This window comes from Xenopus tropicalis, chromosome 5 (assembly GCF_000004195.4).
Source record: "Xenopus tropicalis strain Nigerian chromosome 5, UCB_Xtro_10.0, whole genome shotgun sequence".
Lineage (NCBI taxonomy): Eukaryota > Metazoa > Chordata > Amphibia > Anura > Pipidae > Xenopus > Xenopus tropicalis.
This window is the reverse complement of record NC_030681.2, coordinates 56019401-56043089: the sequence shown is the minus strand read 5'-3', so window position 1 is coordinate 56043089 and position 23689 is coordinate 56019401. Positions and strand designations below refer to the sequence as shown.

General features: G+C 38.6%; 1 protein-coding gene across 1 annotated transcript; it reads left to right on the top strand.

The window, feature by feature from the left end:
- On the top strand, nucleotides 1–23181 carry b3galnt2 (beta-1,3-N-acetylgalactosaminyltransferase 2). The gene is given in 12 exon segments (NM_001011210.1): nucleotides 1–227; nucleotides 4192–4339; nucleotides 7042–7142; nucleotides 7511–7701; nucleotides 8842–8937; nucleotides 10424–10534; nucleotides 11079–11157; nucleotides 12352–12535; nucleotides 17844–17969; nucleotides 19033–19192; nucleotides 22419–22475; nucleotides 22979–23181. Coding segments are annotated over 12 exon segments (1467 nt in total). The 5' UTR covers nucleotides 1–148; the 3' UTR covers nucleotides 23114–23181.
- The last annotated feature ends 508 nt before the right edge of the window (nucleotides 23182–23689 follow it).

Sequence of the window (23689 nt, the reverse complement as noted above, 5' to 3'; positions counted from 1 at the left end):
GCAGCTTCCAGTTAGCAGCGGAAGGCTGTGTGTATAACTGTGTAGGGGCTGTGTGGAAGTCTAATGCTCTCGGGTAGCATTGCACTGAACCGCCGCAGGCCTGAGGGGTGCAGCCCAATGTTTCGTGTACACCCGGAACGGGCGGCCAATGCGACATCTTCTCCTTCTCTTCCTGTGTCCCTGCGCGATCGGGGTCGCCTTCCATCTCTGGCTGTTTAACTTCTCAGGTAGGCTGGTAGCATGAACATCTCCTGGCTGCTCTGACCTTGTACACCCGGCACAGACTCAAATAACCCTCCGAGGTCCAAGATAATACATACACCTAATATGTTTTGTGTATCAGGATCTGTGAGACTTGGAGCATCATGGGTAGACAGAGCAGAATTCCTATGTATAGCATTGAATGGTCACTTTAGGATGCTCTGACTAGGTTGACCTGCAGTAAAGTATAGTTCGAAAAGTATTTATCCAGATGTTGGTAGAATTTGCTTTCATTCAGCCACAAGAGCATTAGTGAGGGTTTGGCACTGATGTTTGGGATAAGGACTGTCTCCTAGTGTTCAAATACATCCCACAGGCATTACGTTGGGTTGAAGTCAGGCCTGACTTTGTTGATTGGTGCATTATTGTTCTGGGACTGGGTGGGACTTTTTTAAATTGTTGCCTCTAGTAGGAAGCACTAAATTGTTACATGTGTCATTGTATTCTGTAACCTTAAGGTTTGCTTTGACTCAAACCAGGGGCCCTAGCCCAAAATAATAGAAAATGGCCCCAGACCATTATTTTGGTGTCACAAAACTTTACTGTTGGCATTACGCATTCAGACACATAGGGGCCCATTCATTAAAGTACGATTGACTACGAAAAAAATTTGTATTTTTTCTAACTTATAGAACATTTTGTAACATCCATGATTATTTCATACGTTTGTTATTCCATGAAAAAGTCATACTTTTCACAACAACTAAGAAAATTTAATTATTCATTACAGCTTTGGTATCATGACTATCTTTTCGCCAGGTTGGATCTGTAGAATGCCATTGAGCCCTATGGAAGGCTTCCAACATCATACATTTGTTTCAAAGCCAGAAAGGTTTTTGCGCCGTTTACGATCATTCAGATACGAAAACTTTGTGACATTCGGTTCGCAAACACAATATTTTTGTACAACCAAGAAAAGAATTTTCTCGCAATTTTCGCTCATCAGAAATTATCATGCTTTTTAGTAGTGAAAGTTTGTGCTATAATGAATGGGCCCCATAGTGTACTAGTTGCATCTGCCAAACCCAGGCTTTTCCATCATACTGCCAAGCCAAAATGTCTGTTCTCTCCATCTTAATGTCCATTAGGACGAGGGCACACGGTGCATATATCCGCTTCTCTCATCCCTGTGTGTTTTTCGGCCAGGCTAAGAGATGCAGATCCGCTTGCCTACACTCCTCCGTGTGTCTGCATAAAAAACTATTGTAATTGACTGAGAGTAGGCACACCGAGTGGAGTGGATTGAGTGTCTGCCTGAAAACTGTGAAAATGGATGTTTTCCATGCCAACCTCCGATCCACTATGCTTGGTGTGCCCACATTGGTGGTTGCTGTTGTTTTTAAAGGAGACATATCATATAAAAAATTAAGAATGTACCAGTGAATTATACTTCTCTAAATATAGAAGGGTTGTGCTTAAAAAAGTTGTGTTTCGGATTGATTTATTGAGAAATTCCACCAAAAGCCCACTTGTCCCGCCCATCTGTTCCACTTCATGCTGGCTGAATTCTCTGGATGTGCAGGGGAGCCAGCGGCTCTCAGTTCACTGCACTGTAGGATAGGAACCAATCAGCAGCTAGGCTGACCTGATATGGAACTGAAGCCCGTCTTTGCTTGTATGAGTGCAAAGCTGTGATTGGCTATCCCCCTCCTGCTGTGCTTCTGGCGGGAATTGTTAGGACACGCCCAACTTTCATTTGAAACACAGACAGAGAACTGATGGGATCTATAGGGAGCTCCAATAAAGGGGCCATTTTTACAGACTGGATTCATTTTTAGCCCAAAGTGAAACCAGCACCATATATTTTTCATAGTTGCCTACAAAATTAGGGTTTTTTCCATTTATCCAATATATCTCCTTTAATGCAGGTAATGCAGGCACATGGTGCAGCGTAGACCAGCAGATCTGCTGCTCTCAGCCTGGCCGAAAAATGCAGGACTGAGTAAAGCGGATTTACACACCACATGCCCTTGCCCTAAGGAACATTTAGATGGAGAGTCCAGACATTTTGGCAAACAATGTGTGCACATACTTTTGGCCATATAGTGGAAGTATTTGCATGAATCTGTGATATGCAATTTGTTCTAGGCCAGGGGTCCCCAACCTTTCTTACTCGTAAGCCACAATCAGATGTAAAAAGACCTGAAGAGCAACGCAAGCATCATAAATTTTCATGAAGGTGCAAAATAAGAGCTAAGATTGGCTATTAGGTAGCCTCTATGCACACTATCAGCTTACAGGGGGCTTTATTTAGTAGTAATTCTTGTTTTTTATTCAACCAAAACTTGCTACAAAGTCAGGAATTCAAAAATAACCACTTTCTTTGGAAACACTGGGAGCAACATCCAACAGATGGCTAGCATGAGCCACTGGTTGTGGATCACTGTTCTAGGCTATTGAAAATATTGCCACCTAGCATAAGCATGTGGGAGGTGTGGAAGATTCCCAGAGAAGATATGCTAATAGCTTCAGGCACTTACTCAAAGCGCTTACTGTTCCCTTCAGTGTAGGTAATGCATGTGTGCTAAGTGCCTGAAAAAAAATTGTAAATTTTAAAAGTGAGCAGAGAAGCACTTTGTGTAAGTTTACATCTATTTGATTATGTTTGTATAGACACTTAAGGATATGCATCTGCAACAGATATTTAAAAACAAAGAAAAAAGGCATTCTTAAAAACAGAATCAGTGTAGGTTGCATCTTAAGATCTAACTTATTGTCTAAAAATAACCAGATTACTTGCGGAGGCCACAATTTTAAACCCTTATTTGTTGTGCGATGACTAATGTAGGTATAATTGTGTACAGCTATAAAAAAAAAACATTTTTGAGAGCCGTCAATATTGAAAGGGCCTAAAGGTTGGACTAGCTTTTTTTCCAATATGTATAGATACTATGTTTAATTAGACTAGAGTATTGCAGGCAGTGTTTTTGCATCAGCCATTAAAGCACATGGGAAATGTATGTCTCGACCAAAACTATTTGCTCAAATCTTACAATACCCCATTTGCAGATGCCATTTTTACTGCTAACACATGGGTCACAATGGGGCCAGCTGTCTCTGGATGTACTTGACTATGGAAAACTATGCCAGTTTGTGCTCTCTCATCACTTCAAAATAAGTTCAGTACAGTTGCAAGTGAATCATTATAGAACGTTGGTCCTTAGTAGAGGGCTGAAACTAGGGGTAGGAAGAAGAATCAGGAACCTTTGGATCTTTATTAGAACGGGCACAATTTTATAAAAAAAAAAAAATCTCTGCCCCTTTTTTTAAACACCTATATCAACAACTTGTTATTATCTGCTCTTTGCATTGAATACTGTGGTGGTTTGTATGTGTTCATTATATTAGATGGTCTGTATGTGTTCATTATTATTATAATAATAATATTTTTTTTGTTTGTGCTCTATTGCTAGTATTTAGGGTTATGAAAAAATGCTGTAATCCAGAGATACTAGCAAGCCGCAATGTACACCAGAGAAAAAGCTAAAAAAAATGCCCTCCAGGTTGTCACTATATACATCAAGATTAACATACATTTATATTTAAGCATAATACTTTCAAAATGTATAATTTGTGTAAAAACGGTATATCTCATGTAGTAGAAAACTGATAATTACTGATCATTACTGGTAAAAAATATAAAATTTTGTTCTAAAAATAGTATCTTTTACAATGGCACTTGCTTCTGACTGAATTAAGTTAGCAGAATGCAACAGGAGGCCAGGAGGTTAGCTGAATAATTTCTTATTCTGTGTGGAACTGCTCCTTGGAGGAATTGGGACTGTAGCCCCTTTATATAACAAATAAACCCATTTTGTTCCTCTGGCCTGTAGTTACCTCTCAATTTGTGTAGCTTTTTGTTTCTCTTAACTTATTCAGCATTTTCTGTATTTTCATAATAAATCTTTTTTTTCTGCCTTTAATTTACAGGTTTATTTACTTGGTTCCCTGTATGGAGTCAACGTAGTTATGATATTGTTGTGGGTGTATTATCTGCTCGACATAATCATGAACTGCGAAATGTCATACGTCACACGTGGCTTCAGCACTTAAAGCAACATTCATCATTAAGTCAACGGTAAAACTTTTTATTTAAATGTATTACAGTTATGTTTCAGTATTTATAGTTTCTGTTAAGAAAAAACCAAGAAAACATTACTCTTGCATAATTTTTAAATCCGCTTTTCTGCCAGAAGCAAAAAGGCATTGCATGCCATTAGCCTAAAATACTTGAAATACAGAATTTAAACACAGTTAACGCTCTGATAACTTTCTAAATGCTTCCTTGTCTGATTCATTTGTTTAAAGGAGAACTAACCCTAAAAATAAAAATAGCTAGAAATGTCTTATTTTATATACTGAATTATTGAATCAGCCTAAAGCTTCAGTATCTCTATAGTAATGCTCTAGTACAGTGCTGTCCAACTGGCGGCCCGCGGGCCGCATGCGGCCCGCGACCCCCCTCTGTGTGGCCCCCCACCTGTCTGGCTGCTTTGATGGCTTACTCTTGTGTAAGCTTTAAATGGTATCAGTACTGTGATTAACTGCCCCCCTGCATGGTTCTCACCTCAGATTCAGGCTGTAAACCCTCTGTATTGTTTAAATATGTAATCCCCTGTGTTGTTCACACCTTTTAATCTCTGCATTGTTCACCCCCTGCAGTGTTCACACCTCTGGCTCAGGCTGTAACCACCCCCATTGTTCCCCTGTTCACACCTCAGAGCAGGAGGAGCAGTAGAAACCCAGAAATAATCCCTGCATACTACAAAAAGAACATATACTAAGATGGTACTGCAATTAAAAAGTTTTTTAATATATAGTTATTGTGCAGACTGTAGGAGCAGTGCCAGCATTGTGTCACTGTAGGCTGCCTGTGTGTGCCATACACACAGGCAGCATAGGGCAGCATAGGAGTATTGCACACACAGGCAGGGTAGGGAAGGCAGAGTATGGTACACACAGGCAGGGTAGGGAAGGCAGAGTATGGCACACACAGGCCAAGTTTGGCACAAACCAGCCAAGAATGGCACACACAGTGAAAGTATGGCACACGCAGGCAGGGTAGGGAAGGCAGAGTATGGCACACACAGGCAGGGTAGGGCAGGCAGAGTATGGCACACAAAGGCCAAGTATGGCACAAACCAGCCAAGAATGGCACACACAGTGAAAGTATGGCACATAGGCAGGGTAGGGCAGGCAGAGTATGGCACACAGGCAGGGTAGGGAAGGCAGAGTAATGCACACACAAAGGCAGGGTAGGGCAGGCAGAGTATGGCACACAGGCAGGGTAGGGCAGGTAGAGTATGGCAGGTTTTTGCTGTACTACAACCATTAATATGGGTATGGTCATGTGATAACATGGGTGTGGTTTCAAGTGGGTGCGGTTTCCATTATCGGCCCTCCACTACGTAGGTCGGAAAAATTCCGGCCCTTGGTACAACAGAAGTTGGACAGCACTGCTCTAGTACTTCAAAGTTGTCACAGGGGGTCACACCATACTAGAATCTGTTAGAAGTGTCTGCAGTACTCACATGTTGAGTATGCTCTGGGCAGTTGTTGAGAAGCTAAGTTTAGGGGTCATAGCACTGGGTAATATGCTGGCAATTTATAAATACTTGTTAGTAATAATAATTAAAATTCTGTATATATACACAGTATATTGTGTATCAGTCTCTAAGCTCAGTAACTGACAGCAGCACAGAGCATGTGTAGGGAAGCAGCAGAAAAGAAGATGGGGAGCTACTGGGGCATATTTGGAGGCACAGATCTTCCCTGCTAAAGGGCTGTGGTTCCTTGGGCTGGTACAGAAGCCCCAAACATAATGTACAACATTTCTAGCCTACTTCTTTAGTTAAGCTTTAGTTCTCCTTTAATACTAACCAGTAAAGAACAAAACTATGATATTCACTACTGACATTCTACACCAGAGGAAATGATGCATTTTGTGCCTTAAATTGTGAATTCTTCACTGCTCTACTCTGTACTGACATATTCCAATTTTTCCTGGCTTCATAATGTTGTATGACAACATGAAAATCTGTAAATGTATAGATGAAAAGTTTGAAAGTATAAATGAGCAAGCTGCAGGGACCAAATGGTTTTCCTGCATGTTCCATTTGTGTATTTTTTATGTGTTAGATATTAGTGATGAGCGAATCTGTCCCGGGTGTCATGCGACCATTTTGTCACACGTGACTCTTTTCGACGCGCGACTAAAGGCGAAATGTGGAAACTCACTGCAAATCTATGCCTGCTGAAGAAATTCGCTCATCACTATTAGATATGTTATGAACAAAACAATTAAACTTTTCTGGGTTCATCTGTTCATGCACAATGTTGTCAAGAAGTGCTTCTGGAAAAAAAAAGAACAAAAGAAACACTGGGCTCCTGAATACAGTGGCCCTGCATATATCTTTGGGGCCCCTTCATGTCTTATTTCATGTTACCACAAGTCATTATTTTATATATGGAATACAACAAAAATTTTCAGAGCCCATCCAGCTACTCTTGGCTCACTAATATCAACCCCTTTTCCCACAAAGGCATGCTAAATGACCAATGACCAATCAGATATCTGCATTTCATAAGGACCAAATGCATGTACATAGAAGTTAACAGAAGTGCTTTAATTCAATCTGCCATCTAATTACCCCCATATCAAATGCCTCCCATTTAGGGTTGCTGTCTGACTTTTCCCATGGGATGGCATCAAAATGGTGTAAATTCTACAGGATGGTACCAATATTTGATTTGACCGTTTTCTTTTCTGTTCTCCTGCAGCATCCTTGTTAAATTCATAATAGGATCTCATGGGTGTGACATCCCTGTGGAAGATCGGGAAGATCCTTATTCCTGCAAACTCCTAAACATCACAAACCCAAGTATGCACAAGAAAATATATGCTCTTTCTAAGTTGATTCTGAGTGTGTCAGGAAAGAAGTTTCCCCCTTCTGGAACTTTATTCAGCAATTTTTTTTTTATTATCCTATAGGTTTGCATGTAATAGGTATTTGTCTTCTTTAAACCTAAACTTTTCTAACACTGGCAACATTTGTTTTTTATCATGTCTTATTACAGTTTATCTGTTGGTTAGGTATTCATTTTGGGGGTAGAGTTCACCTTTAAATATGAGCCATAGTCACTCGACCCATAAAGATTTGTGAATATGGCCCTTAGTTACGGTATATAAATCTAGAAATGATAGAATTTGTAAAATTATTTATTTGTGGTTTTTTTTTTTTTTTTACAGCACTCAAACAGGAAATAGAATCATTTAGTATCCCAGATATCGCTGCTTTACTTACAGAGCACCATGTTGTCAACGTAAACTTTCGTGTTCTGTACCCTGTTGTAATCACCAGACTGGGGGTTTTTCAGCATGACAGTGCTGCAGGGTTCCACAGAAATATAACCGTTAAACTTTTCCAAACAGAACATGAGGTATATTTGTCATTTTATTATTAAACTAATGAGCAGTGCAGTTTTTTTTTTATTTTCGAGTACTTACTGTATGTTTTAACTTACTGTATTTTATTTATTATTATTATTATTAATAATTAAATTATTATTTATTATTATTTATTTATTTTATTTATTTATTTATGTATTTTTACTGTGTTTTAACTTACTGTATGTTTTAAATTTAATGATGACTTTAAACTGTGGCCATAAATTTTACCTACATCTCTGGTAGGGTGAACAATTTTTATATGATTTGATTTGGTTTTACAGTAGCATGTATTGTTGTGCTTTGATCTCTTTATTTCAAGTCTACATACTTTTTTTTTTATACAAGTATGGGATCCGTTATTTGAAAACAGCTATCCATAGAGCTCCAAATTACGGGAATGCCATCTCCCATATACTTTATTTTAACCAAATAATTCTAATTTTTAAAAATGATTTCCTCTTTCTCTGTAATTAAAACAGTACCTTGTATTGATCCCAACTAAGATATAATTAATCCTTATTGGAGGCAAAACAATCCTGTTGGCTTATGGTGATCCAAATTACGGAAAGACCTCTTATTCTATTTCTTAGAAACCAGCAGTTTATGGCTCCAAACACCAGAGTTTTAGCTGTTGTTAGTGATCTGACATGACCTGATGAGCTGACTTTTTCCTCTCTTATTTGCAGGCAAAACTACTAATATCTAAGAAACCACTAAAAATTGTGCAAATATGCTTGAGGTGATGCCATATTATGTTTATTAATATGCTTATTTGTAATTGGTGAAAGGCCGTTGGTTTTCCTCCAGTAGGCTGTTTTTCCTCTTGTGAAACAGAAATAAATATGGAGTCAATTTGCCTGCATTAGCTAGAAGCTTGCAAGGAATTACTTGAGACAAACGTAGAATTTGATTTAAATTCAGATGTTTCCTGTTTTAACCACTTAGCTCCTGAATATGTATATAGTGTGTCTAAGAATATAAATGTCTCAAAGTTCATGTTAGTGCAATAAGTAGTTATTTATGAACTGCTGTGCTTAGATTACAAATTCCTAAAGATCAGATGCACAGTTAGCCTTACCTATCTCTTCTTTTGTAATGGTTTCAATATATGCATCTTTTTTTCTGACCAGGAAGCCCTCTTTAGTGCTCGATTTAGTCCTGCTAGTTCTGGTGTACAAGTAAACGGAATATGGTACAAGCCTGTGGAACAGTTCATATTACCAGAGGTGAGTTAGGCGCTGTTGCTGATCCATATATGTCCAGATTTTACATACAATTTTGTCGTATTATGTTGTATGAGGGCTACTGTGGGCTAGTGTGTGCAGTTATCTATATCAAGCAATATGGAAGATCTAATATACTGCCCAAGAAGTGGATGTAAATGAGCCCATAGTTCTGCATAGAGATCTGACTTATCATAGATAGGTCAGTCTAAATTACCCATTTACATGCATGGTTAAATGTAAATATTTGACCATTTTTTCAATTGGAGCGGTAATTTATTTACTGGTAAAATACACTGCCTTAGGTGGAAAAAGCAGATTTCCAAGCTGAAAGTGGCAATCCTTCACCAATAAAGTACCCTCTAACCCAGTGCTGTCCAACTAGTGGCCCGTGACCCCCCTCTGTGTGGCCCCCCCACCTGTCTGGCTGCTTTGATGGCTTACTCTTGTGTAAGCTTTAAATGGTATCGGTACTGAGATTAACTGCCCCCCTGCATGGTTCACACCTCAGATTCAGGCTGTAAATCCCCTGTATTGTTTAAAAATGTAATCCCCTATGTTGTTCACACCTTTTAATACCTACATTGTTCACCCCCTGCAGTGTTCACACCTCAGGCTCAGGCTGTAATCACCCACATTGTTCCCCTGTTCACACCTCAGACACCCACAAATAAACCCTGCACACTACAAAAATTACATATAGTGAGGTGGAACTGCAATTAAAAAGTTTTTTTAATATATAGTTATTGTGCAGACTGTAGGAGCAGTGCCAGCATTGTGTCAATGTATGCTGCCTGTGTGTGCCATACACACAGGCAGCATAGGGCAGGCAGAGTATGGCACACACAGGCAGGGTAGGGAAGACAGAGCATGGCACACCCAGGCAGGGTAGGAAAGACAGAGTATGGTAAACACAGGCAACATAGGGCAGGCAGAGTATGGCACACAGAGGAAAGGGTAGGGAAGGCAGAGTATGGCACACACAGGCAGGGTAGGGAAAGCAGAGTATGGCAGGTTTTTGCTGTACTACAACCATTAATATGGGTATGGTCATGTGATAACAGGGGTGTGGTTTCAAGTGGGTGTGGTTTAAAAAGGGGAGTGATCAAAACTGGCTTCCATTATCGGCCCTCCACCACGTAGGCTGGAAAAATTCCGGCCCTCTGTACCACAGAAGTTGGACAGCACTGCTCTAACCCATTCCCTGGACATAAAAGTAAAATACATCTCCAGCCCTTCCAGTGATGGAAAGAGCTTTTACATCCAGATGCTCCAAAATAAATTTCCTTTTTTAGCCAATGATTGGGCTATTCACTAGACAGTCTATTTAAACCACAATAAAAGAATATTTGGATTCTACCTTTAAACAACTGTAGGGAAAGTAAATGTATAATTAAGGTAATTTAATCACACAATTGTTTTCTGTTCTAACCAGCTCTAATTTACCAGATAAGCAGAGTTCAGGTTGCTATTTCCCATTTTTCTTTAGGGTTTTGAAGGTACTGTAGTATGGGAGAGCCATGACCCAGAAGGTCTACTTTCAGGAAATGTGCACCGTGTCATTGTAAATGATGGAGGTGGGATATTCAGGATTACTACAGTGAGTAATTTACAATGCAGCGGTTATAAACATAACACGCGACCGTAGAAGCACATTCTAACCTACACACAAATCATTCCATTTTAGTTTCTAGTTGAGCACTTGCTACAACCCCGTTTTCGGAAAAGTTGGGAAACTGTAAAATGTTAAAAATATAAGGAGAATGGAATGATTTGCAAACAATCTAATCCTATGTTTAATTGCAAATAGGACAAAGACTAAATAGATGTAAAATGTTGAAACTGAGAAACGTTATAACTTTCTGAAAAACACATGCTTGTTTTGAATTTGATGCCAGTAATTTAGTAATAACAATCCTAACCATCTGGGGCGTGAGCACCTGGGCTCCTATTACTTTTGGTGAGTGCATCCCCCTTTTTTTTGGTATAACTGGATTTTCTATTTAAGTAATGTTCATGTTTTTTCCTAGTTTTACTGCAACATTGCTCCTTTTCACCCATATAGGGCTAAATACATTTGCTGTCAGTTTTTTATTTTGATACATAAAAAAGCGCCACTGACATTAAAGTTTGTGATTATTTAGGTTAAAGAGGGGTTGTTGCCTTATGAATTCACAGAAGGTGTTGAAGGCATTGCAGGAGGATTTACATATACTATTCATGGTAAGGTCTTTATAATCTGTTCTGGCCTTCATCACACTAAATTTAATCTGATTTTGTCACATCATGTATTCTGTTTTATGAACTGAATAAGTAGTGTAACGTTTTTTTGCTAGATTAATCAGTATGACAGCTAGTAATTGTAAATGCAGATGGTCAGATCTAATCCAGACCTGGGCGGTTGATGTTGCTAGTAGTTATAGAAATGGTTTACCTCAAAACCTGAGGGGATTCTCCCCCTTGTGCTCATTTAGGCTTTTTATCTAGTGTACGAAAGATATTTGACAAATGTTTCAACTGTAAATCCAACATCACTTACGAAACACTTTTAATTCTCGTAAGGCACAAGTGCCCTCCTTGCCCTTCTTGGTTCTGGACTAAAAATTATCCAAAATCTAGATTTGATTCTAGAACTAATTCTAGAATAATTTATGTTTATCTCTAAGATATAAAGTCTGTTTACTTTATAAATTATGTTTCCAGTAATGACTTTTTATGTGGAAACAATTTAACTTTGTAACAGAAATGATGGCAATACCTGCAGCCTAATATAATTTCAGTTGTGATGTTCCATTTGGGTTGTCAGTATAATAAAAGGTTGAGAACCCCTGCATTACAGTGCAGAAAAGCCTTTTAATGAATATTGCCAATTCATACAAACTACTTCAGGCTAAGGCAGACAAAGTTATGCTGGAAATAGATTTGTTTCTAAAACTTTCCCCCTCTTTCAATTTCCTGCCGTCAGGGAATACAGTGGTATTACTACTACTCTATAAGGTAGTGCATAGGTATGCTATGTAATGAAGATGATTCTCTGTCATATTACAAGGTTTCACAGTTTAACATATTACATGACATTTTTCTTTTTTAGTTGATCAGAAATGCTTTTGCACATTTTATGGAATAAATGGATATTTTATGAATTATACTGGGCTCTACACATAGGGAATAAAATTAGGTCTTTTTGTGTATGTAGCTGTCAAAAAGTAGGCAATTCCTACTCCTCTACTCTCCTATAAAAACCTTCTTTTACAATACTACTAAATATGATAGGATTGTGCCAACCTTATACTTGTCAGTGTTCCCTAGTGAGTTTTTGGCATATTTCAGAGCCATTTTACAACAGAACAGTTCTTGGAAGCAGTGTTAACATTTACCAGTTGAATGTCACATTTAAGGACTAAATTCTCTTTACAGAAGGTGAGGCACTTTTGAATACTCTAGAGACACGTCCAGAAAGAATTCAGATCCATTTAGCTGCACTAGAAAAAGAAGATGCCTTATTACAGGAGGAAAGCACAACTTTTCAAGATATTGTTTTTGTTCACGTTGTTGACACGTACAGAAATGTTCCTTCTAAACTACTAAATTTCTATCAATGGTATGGCATTTATATTATTCATTTCTAACTGTGCCTAGAATTCTGTTGGCCTTCTGATTGTCTACTGGCTTTTTTTTAGTTAGAAGGGATAAACAGAAGATAGGTGACAGATCATCCAGTAGTATTGTGCCATTTACATTTAAAAAAACAAAACGTTGCATATTCACAGTATAGAAACCAATGGGGCCTACTTTACTTCTTGTGCACCTCTCTCTCAACCGGTGCACATAATAATTATTAATCCAAGGATGTGAGAAGGCTCTAAGTGCGGGGAAATATTTTGAAATATGTACCATATAATAATTTAGGTAAAATACAAGTCTAAAGTAACCTTTCAGTAGCTCGTATCAGAATCATTTAGGTATCCTGATACTGTCGGGGCAGCTCATACGTAGCAACATTAGTGTGGACCTGCTGCGACAAGTGGGTCACATAATTATAGGAGTTGGCTAGATAAATTGTGAACAAAGAAAAGGAAAAATAAAATGCGCCTCATTTTCCAGCCCATACCTTGTGTTTATTAATATGGTAGTCATGTAAGCACTTGTGAGTGTCCTTTTATTAAATAATTTGATTATTGAAACTTAGCAGTAGCGGCTGCATTTCCCACCCTAGGCTTATACTCGAGTCAATAAGTTTTTCCAGTTTTCTTAGGTAAAATTAGGTACCTCGGCTTATATTCGGATCGGCTTATACTCGAGTATATACGGTATGTTCTTTGTTTTTAGTGCCCACACTTTATTAATCTGTGAACAGAACTTTAGAAATAACAGATTAAGGGCCCGATTCACTAAAGTCCGAAATAAGGAGTGCTATTTATAGCATGCGTTAAAAATCTTATCACTTCTTATTTTTCACTCGATTCACTAAAAGGACACTTGTCATAATTAAGAAGCGATGTTCTTGGCGTTATTTATCTTACGATGACATATTTTCAAGCAATATATTATGCAGCGCAGAAGATATTACGCAGCGTGCGATATTTTACGCAGAGCGCAATATATTACGCACATAACCATTACTTTCTGAAAACCACCATTTCCCTGAAAACTGGAGGATGCATCACTCTAGGGCCAACATATACTTGAAAAAATACGACTGCAAACTCCATGTTGTGTTGCCAATAGCTCATGAACCGCAATTTTCTTTAAGTACCGCCTACCCCAAGTAGGGTTAATATTCACACAGATTAACACGATATTTTGCACGTTTAACGCATGTGAATCATGCGTTAGTACTATTTCTATTCGCTAATTAACGCAATGCGGTTTTTTTTTGTGCATGCGATATGCGGATTAACACATGAGAAATGACTTTGATGAATCGATACTTTTTAATGAAAAAAACTATGCGATAAGCGTTATTGACCTTTAGTGAATCGGCCCCTATAACGCTTATCGCATAGTTTTTTTCATTAAAATATGTCATCGTAAGATAAATAACGCCAAGAACATCGCTTCTTAATTATGACAAGTGTCCTTTTAGTGAATCGAGCGAAAAATAAGAAGTGATGATAAGATTTTTAACGCATGCTATAAATAGCACTCCTTATTTCGGACTTTAGTGAATCGGGCCCTAAGTCTTTTGGGGTAAGTATGCACCAGATTTTTCACCTTGTGATTTTGCCTTATTGTTGGGCATCTACTAAATCCACAGTTTTTGCAAAATTTTTGTAATTTTAGTAAAATTAAAATATTGCATAATCTATCTAGTATAAATAAATCTAAAGCAACTGGACTTGTTTGGTAATCATTGAAGACGTTTCACTACTCATCCGAGCAGCTTCTTCAGAGCTGGTAATCATTGAAGACGTTTCACTACTCATCCGAGCAGCTTCTTCAGATCTGGTAATCATTGAAGACGTTTCACTACTCATCCGAGCAGCTTCTTCAGATCTGGTAATCATTGAAGACGTTTCACTACTCATCCGAGCAGCTTCTGAAGAAGCTGCTCGGATGAGTAGTGAAACGTCTTCAATGATTACCAAACAAGTCCAGTTGCTTTAGATTTATTTATACTAGATATACCATGACCTGGATGAATGAAAACCTTCATAGACATTGCATAAATCTGTTAGCAAAATTGTTTTGATTTTAGAAGTCCATAAAGTCACAAGATAATAAGGATTTGCAATCAATTTAGGAAAAAGATTTTCCAAAATCTGAGTCTTGCAAACCAATAAATGTGCTGGGATTTTGCAGAATCACGTATTGGTATTGATGCTTGCCCACCTTTAGTTTTTTCAAATATTTCAAGGGAATTGGGTTAAGATCAGGCAGAACATACTATCATATTTGTTTCTGTGCTGCTCCATTGTTACTTTGGCCTTCTGTTTAAAGTATTAGCCTGCTAAAAAATAATGTTTGCTCATCTCACTGAAAAGTTCTGTTGCACCATATTCTTTGAATTATTTTAACAGGTTGCCCAGTCCCTGCTGATGAAAAGCAGCCTATCCCAGAGCACGAGCCTAGTCATTAGCATTGGTACATTTTACATGTGGATTGGTGGTGTTTCACCTTTTTAGAGCTCATGCCTTTTTCATGTTAATTTAAATATTGAGAGAGAAAATACCACTTCTCTTTGTGCTCTGCAAAGAGGCTAAATTCATTTTCCAGCAGGACAATAAGCTCAAATATGCACAGAAACTGCACAAAGAATACCTGAGGTCTAAGGAAATGCAACAAGTCCTGACTCCTTCATAGTCACCCTTCCTCCACCAAACTGAAATCTCTGGGAACATTTGAAATGGGAAATGTCAAAAATGATACAATCTCTGACACTCCATAAGGATTAGGGGTATATTTATCATGATGTGTAAAACGTGGAGTGAAACATTACCAGTGATGTTGCCCACAGCAACCAATTAGCAATTAGATTTCAACAGTTAGAAAACCAAAGCAAAGTATCTGATTGGCTGCTATGAGCAACATCACTGGTAATGTTTTACTGCACTTTTTACACAGCATGATAAATATACCTCTTAAAGTTGATCCAGGGACTGGTCCGATTGCCATTTTTGAATTGTCCCCGAAAAGATGGCCATGCATGGGCCGATTCTAGCTGCCAATATTGGACGTTTAGAGCGATTCAGCAGCTTATCTGCCCGTGTATGGGCACCACAAACAGGCCTTCTGGACTGTCATCTGGCCTGAAATTTGAGCAGAACTCAATCAGGCAGGTTTGATTTTTCTGTCTGATCGGTGACCGCATCGGCTCGATAGATGCATGTCTTTTTTTTTTTTTTTTTACCAGGTTATTGTGTAATAACTGGATTCTCATATTTTGCAAAAACTTGTAGACTCAATGCTAGGTGGGAAAGAGGTTAAAAGGATGTAGAGGGAAGACCTATAGCCTCCGGGATTATTAATGGGGGTAGTAGAAGAAAATAAGTTATTAATATTAGCTGCTTCAAGATGTAAAGTGTTTTACCTATTTCTTTTTTTTTTTTGTAACATAATTTTTATTGAGTTTTATAAAGAAGGGGGGGGGGATTAATACAAACAAAATATATAGCGCGTATATAAAATAAAAGACACATTCGTTGCATTTTTGTTTTGGTGGCGGTTGTTCTGTTGGTATGTTTGTTGCTATTTGTAGATAGTGTTCTACGGAGCTTACTCTCATATCTTGGGGGAATACCGGTCTGTGGAGCTTTAGAGTGATGTCTTAGGGGTAGGTGACATATCCTTTTAGTTCCCATGTGGACCAGATGTTTAAGTAGGTAGTTGTTTTATTTTGTATAGCGAGCATTCTGGATTCAAAGAGTCTATTGTCGTTTACTTTTTTTGTAATCTCGGCGATCATTGGTATGGTTGTTAACTTCCATTTGGAGGCTTTTGCTAGCCTTGTAACTGTGAGAATTTGATTGAATAATGCTTGAGTGTGTTTATGTAATTTGCTTGAAGGGCTTGCCTAGTAGAAAGGTTGATATTCCTTAGGGACTGGTTTAGCATATTGGCTACTTCTGTCCATAGTGGTCAGAGAAGTGGGCATTCCCAGAATATATGGATTAGGGTGCCCTGTACCCCACAATTTCTCCAACATAGGGGAGAGCAGTCTGGGAACAGCTTGTGGAGTTTGGTCTGGTGTGGTACCAGTGCATCATTACTTTGTAGATGTTTTCCTTTTGTCGTGCACATGTTACCATTTTTTTTTGCATTGGAGCATATGGAGTCCCAGTCTAATTCAGAGAGAAGTGTTTGAAGTGCGGCATTCCATTTGGTCATGTAAGAATGGTGAGGTGGTTGGTCTGATAGTGGTTGAGTTAATATCTAGTATATAGTTGATATTAGGCTCTTTTGAGGAAGGCCTCGTTTAGCTATTATTTCAAATGCTGTAGGTTGGATGGGTGTTGTTGGTTTGATGTATGTAGTTATAAAGTTGCGAAGTTGGAGATATTCAAAGAATAGTAATTTTACATTTGGTGCTCTTTCTTTTAGTTTGGGGTAAGTGTAGATCGTATGAGTTTGTGGATCTATCAAGTCACCAATAAGTGAAGAGGTCCGTCTTTGACCATCTGTTGTAAAATGAAGGTGTTGTGCCTGGTTCAAAGGCAGAGTTTTTAAGATATGTTGTAATTCCGGGATGTGTTGATTTTAAGTTTTATTGTCCTTGCAGCTTGTTCCATAGTTGTAATGTCAATTGTGCTGAATTTAGTAAGGCTGATGGTATTTTGAAATTTGGTTTGTAAACCAGATAAGTGAGTTAATGTGAATGTCCCCTGCCATAGCGTTTTCTATTAGGCCCCAGGTGGTTCGTGGGGTCCAATGGGACGAGGCCAGTAACTGCATCAAGTGTGCCGCTTCTTAATATTTTTTGTGCGCAGGTACCCCTAGTCCTCCATATTGGAGTGGGGACATTAATACTGATTGTGGGATCCGGTGTCTACGGTGGTTCCAGATGAATCTATGGAGAGTTATTTTGCAGTTCGTTGAGCGTTTTAGGTGGGATTTTGACTGGCAGTGTTTCAAATAGGTAGAGGAATTTTGGGAGAATAGACATCTTTACTGCAGCTATCCTTCCGAACCATGAATATTTCACCTATTTCTTTTATGCGTTAGCCTCCTATTTTTAAGCCCTTTTTAATATTGATTGTATCACATTACATGGCTTTCTAGCTAGCTTTATATGTTTGGTTAAGTAATGCAGGAATACAGAGGACTGCTAAAGTACTTGCTATGTGCATCTACCAGTAAGTAGTCTTATACAATAATTTTTATAAATGAATGTCCTAATGCTCCTAATGACTTTATTTTATTCTTTAGTGTTGCCTGTGTGAAGTAATTAAATGTGGCCATTCCTTGATTAGGACTGCAGAATTTACAAGCTTTGAGTTTTTGCTGAAGACTGATGATGACTGCTTCATTGACATTGAAAATGTTTTAGAGAAGATTGCTCATAAGCAGCTACAGAAGGAAAATACTTGGTGGGGAAAGTAAGTCATATAATGTCACTTTTCGTTTTAGTCCTTTACATCTTTCAGAAAGCCATACCAGATGCCTGTTAAACCAGGCCATTTTTTTAGTTTGATTTTGGAACAGGGAATCCAATATTTCATGTCTGTAATAAATTTTTTTTGGTAAAGATAAAGTATTAATTTTATTTTTGGTCCCTCTGCTGAATAATCTAAGCTTTACGCTTTACTGAGCAAGGTGAACCTTTAAAATACAATTGGGCCCAATAGTTCAAAATAGACTAAAAAGGGATGATTTTGAAAGTGAGAAATTATGGTATTCAAAATATATTTTGCAAAGCACCAATGGTGTCAGTGTATCCTTGCAACTGTTGTACTTTTAAAACGCAGTGTCCTTTTTCAAGGGATTATCTAAGGTACTGCCAGAGCTTGCACTGCAGAGACGGTAGGGATCATATAGATGGAAGATGTTCTGTTATCAGCCCTTAGGTTGCAACCTCATGCTTTCAAAAATGATCACCTACTCAGGTTCTCTGTGAAGGGGGTACTCCGGTCAGCAGCCCCATGGCAAACGCGGGCCCTGAGATTGAAAAGCATACTTCAGAGGTTACAAACAGGGCGAGGTTTGGGGTAATTTGGAGTGGTACTAGACTCCTTTTTCATTGGGGGCCCAACTTTATTTGCTGGCAGATCCCACAATCCCAGGAATTTAGGAGCCCAGTTGGCTAATAATTAGGGCAACCTGGGGAGAGGGCCCTGCTAACTTAGTAGTATGGTTCCCAGTGATAAATGATGGTGGCCCTGCTCAGACTTCTAAGGTCTGCACTTTGTGTAAGTAAGTGACATAATGAAGCGCTGCTGTTTGATAAAGACAATAGTTTTAGTGTCACCCCTAACTCAGGATGAGTTTGGTGGCTTTATAAAGAGGATGTCATTTACCTAAACTGATATAATTTCTCAAAACAGCTTACCTCATAGTAAGCAAGGGTTGCAATAAAAATGGCAGGACTTTACAACCAAATCTTTACAGTTAATAATAAATCGGTGGTTTTTAAGTTTACATTAACATCCTAGATTGGTTTAGTTTTAGGTTGAACTGGGCTGTTGATCGAACTGGAAAATGGCAGGAACTGGAATATCTTAGCCCAGCCTACCCTGCATTTGCCTGTGGTTCTGGGTATGTTATTTCACAAGATATTGTCCAGTGGCTTGCAAGCAACTCTCAAAGACTGAAGACTTACCAGGTAAGTTGTACTTTGTTATATCCTCTAAGAATTTCACCCACCTCTTCAATTTTATAGATGTGGGGTTGGAGGAAAAAAAAGTGTGGATGAAACTGGCTTAGTACTTGCAAGCTAATCAGGGATCAAAACTTATTGCATCTATGTTTAGGAACTGAGCTCTTAAACCAGTAAAATAACAGGACCACCATACTTTACTGTTATTTTTCTGTTGGCTGTGTTTAATATATTATATTAAATGTATTTAGTATTGTAATTGGTTTAATATGGTTTTAATCTTTCCTAAGCTGGCATTGCCTTCAATTCTGAGTGGCTGCAACCTTTTTCACTTTTCCATTTTAGTTCCCTATCAAAAAAATAAATTGGGGCCCTCTGTCTTTGGGGCCTGTCCCTAGAATTCCGTTTACAGTGCCGTCTCCCTAGGTTTTCTCAGACTATACACAGGGATACTTTAATGTTATGCAGGAACTTTTACAGTATATGCCAGTGATAAGCACAATTTGGATTTCTCAACTAGCTGTGCACATAATATTAAAGGGCCTGGCAGGGGTCTCTTGCATTTACCCAACTGGAATGAGAATAAAATTGCTGTCATTTTAGATAGTTGTATCGCTTGTTTTCAGTATACTATTTCAGTCTCAAGCCAGTTCCGGGAATATGACTGTTTGGCATTCTCATTCAGTTTTGTGATAGAGGTATCACATTCCTGTTGAGTATTACAGTTATTTACCTTTCTGATATTTATTTATGTCAATACACATATACACAGGGGGCACTGGGGAGCCACTGGAAATCTTAATAAAATGCAATATGATATTTAAAAAAAAATAAATCTATTAAAACCAATAATATATTACAGTTATAAATCTGTTATGTTTGGGCCAGATATCAAGCTGTATAATATAAAATACAAAGAACAGGCTCTGATGTGAATTTAACATAAAGTGTGTTTTAACTACATTTGCAAACAGACGGAATCAAGCATAAATCCTCCTCCTATGAGAGTCCCTGCGTCACCCAACTTGGTTCTCAAGGGCATCTAAGTTGCAGTGTCGGACCAAATGAAAAACCCAACGCATTTAGTCAGTTGTTACTTATGTAAAGAGTTTAAGCAAAGGGAGTTGGGATCTCATAAGAAGAGGACTTTTTGATGCTTAGTTTCCAAGCATTTGTAAGTGTAACTTAAATACACTTTTATGATCAAAATGATCAAATTCGTGTTGACTTTTTGTCATTATTTAGCTTGTTTTTCCCCCCTATACAGCATATAATAATAGGCACAAAATCTGCTCAGGTGCAGTGACCATTACTCAATTTGCCTGTTCTAACAAAAAGGCAGAGTTTGACTCTCATTTTCTCTTGTTTTCCCCGATACAGCATGTAATAATAGGCACAAAATCTGTCCAGGTGCAGTAACCATTTTGCACTTTAGGGCAAGAGTGTTCCTGCCTGCGCTGGAAGAAACAAATCTCATTATTCCCAAAGGGGCTGTACTAACACAGGAACAACTTGGTGTGTTTAACCTGTACTACAGCCCCATTATGAAGAATGGGGTGCATTTCTTCCTGCGCTTCCCTGCGGTGGAACGCAGAAGAGCACTGCCGCTGAGAGTTACCTTGTGAGTTTGAGCCCTTACAAAATGTTGCCCATAATAAAAAAATGTTTAGCCACTGGCATACATGAGGGGTATGTGATTGAAAATATACAAAAAAGTGCAAACATATTCCAAGAACTTGTGAGTGCACTGTCCCAAGACGCAGCTATGCGAGTAGCAAAAAAGTAGACTTAAGATTTACTCCAGAAATATAAACTATTTAAATATAAATCTTTTTCTGATTGCAGATACAGTGATGGATAGTGTTTAATCATGAGTAAGAAAAATAACAATGCTTTATAACTCATTTTATTTTCACTAGGTTTTTTTTTGTGTAAAACATTTTGCAGAACTTGCTTAGCAGGTCCCTTAATGTTTTCTCAATACAGGTGGAGTCACTAATATCACTTTAGAGAAACTCCATAAATTTGCTTTGCTATGATGTCCGTTAACACTGATTAGCCAGTTAAGTGGTAGTCAAACAAACACTTGACAGCAGCACCATCTGGTGTTTAGAGTTGGGCATGAAAAAGGCATCAATTCATAGAAGCAGAAATATTTGTGCTATTTCTTTCAATACATAAAATAAAGAAACGCAAGAGAATTATTATTTTAGTTCTGTGTTTGTTTAAATTTGCTGCTAAATTACATTCTGTGTAGCTTTTCTGAAGATAGAGAGCATTCCTAAACTGACACTTAGAAGTATAATAAAACTTCCATTTTTAAAAGTAAAAGAATGGGTGTCCCTGTCCAATGAAAAGTAGTAAAATGCACATAAAGTCCTTGAGTTGGTAGGGCTGCTTCAAAGGGGGGTCAATGGATATCATTAAGATAATTTTAGGGCTCTGACAGATGAGATGTAAAAGATTATAGGCAACTACGAAGTGTGCAAGGGCAGACACTAATTTTACATAAAGTATCGCTTAAGGTTATAAAACGATTACTGTGTAGTTTTGCAGAATGGCTTAGTCAAAGTACCAAATAGGACAGTTGCCCTCACACCTTTTAGCTGGAAGAATGATACTCAACCCTATTTTCAGTATACATCAGGGGTGGGCAAACTTTTTGGCTCAGGGGCCACACTGACTTACAGACGGGCCGGACCAGCGTTACGCACAGGACTGCCATCAGAAATCGCAGGGTCTCTCAGCTCCCCCCCCCCCCCCACCCACCAGCATCCTCCAGCTCCATTTCCCAGCATCCTGCAGTTCCCCACCCCAACATCTTCCAGCTTCTCCTCAAAATCCTCCCCCCAGCATCCTCCATGACCTGCGGCTCCTTGATCCAGCGACCCGCTGCTTCCTCTGTCCTTGGCTGCTTCTGTCCCCCGGCTCACCGTTGCATTCTTTTATATGATTGCACCCCGTGCACGCTGATGTCGCACACACAGGGTGCAACCAATCAGGGCCCACCATTCTTTTAAGGGGGCCGGAGTCAGTGGGCCGGATTGAAAAGGCCAACGGGCCGGATGTAGCCCGGGGGCTGTAGTTTGCCCACCCCTGGTATACATTCCCTTTTTAATAGCTACTGAATGTCTGTTTCTAAAAGAAAAATTTGTTTTAAAGCTAGGCAATTATATAAGAAACCCAGTGCCTTCTGGTTCAATGGTTTTTACCAGAAATCATTCCTTTGTAGGGTGAAGACGTGAGTATGGGCATCTGGATGTCTGCAATTGGTCCAAGCCGATATCAGGTGAGATTCTGGTCAAAATAAAGCTTTTAATAGGCTCAGCATTTAGAAAGCATTTATTGCAATATTCCAGCCTGTCTGGTGTTCTGTTTATAACTGCTAATCTCTGGGCCTGGTTGTTAGTCTTAAAAAGGGATATCACCCACAAAGTCAGGTACTATACAAAACCTACAACTCAAAGTTCAAGGGCAGCAAGCAACGACTGAACCTATTTCTATAAAGTGGAATACATAATACAATGCAAACTCTCATATATAGTAAAGGCACAAAGTCTGCCCAGGTGCTGTAACCTTCGGCCATCAATACGATTTTTTGCTTTAAAACAGGTGACAGAAAATACTACTGTTTAGTAAGATACTGAGTATTTACTGCAAGGATGACTACAAATCAAGTACATAACATTACATATTTACTCTAGACCCCACCTTTCTCTGCAACAGCTTTACTCACTTTTTCTTTGGTTATCACAGAAGGTGGAGGATTTGTTTGTTTATTTTTATATTTAGGATAGTCACTGGCTGTGTGAAAAGAAGTGCGAGGCTGGGATGCTGTCGTCACCACAGTACACTCCACAGGAACTCTTGGAGCTTTGGCAACAGAAAGAACGATGTGGGAATCCTTGTGCATGTGAAGACAGATGACCAAAGAACCTGCCCTCTCATAGAAATGACTTTCCGATGCATATTATAATAAATTTTATACTGCAAAATTTCTGTATATAAAATAATTTCTTTAGAGCATTTAAGATTAAGGGGCAGGTTGATCTAAATATGAGATTAGAATTGTGAAAGTTGGATTAGATATATACGCTTCTAAAATCCCATAGGAATGAATGGAAAGTGGGTGAGTTCTGTGGTGAGCTCTAATTTCATATTTTGATAAAAAACTGCCTTTAAGTCTTGCTAGGAGGGGAAATGCTGTATAAAAACCAGGCTCTAGCACACAAGGAGTTTTGACAGCACCTCTAAGCTGTCCAAAATTCCTGTTCTTTGATATTTAAAAGGACAAAGCAAACTTCCGAGCTCTTACTTAAAAAAAGTGGTATTTTCAACATCCATCAACCAAGAAAAAATAGCTTTTTAGAACGGTGGGTTTTCACCAGGCAAAGCCAACTTCCAGTGTGTGCACATTTAGGAGTTTGATACCTGTTTCACAGGTTGCATATTCAAATAAACAGCATTTCTCCATTCATAGGAGCCTCAAAATCTGCATGATTC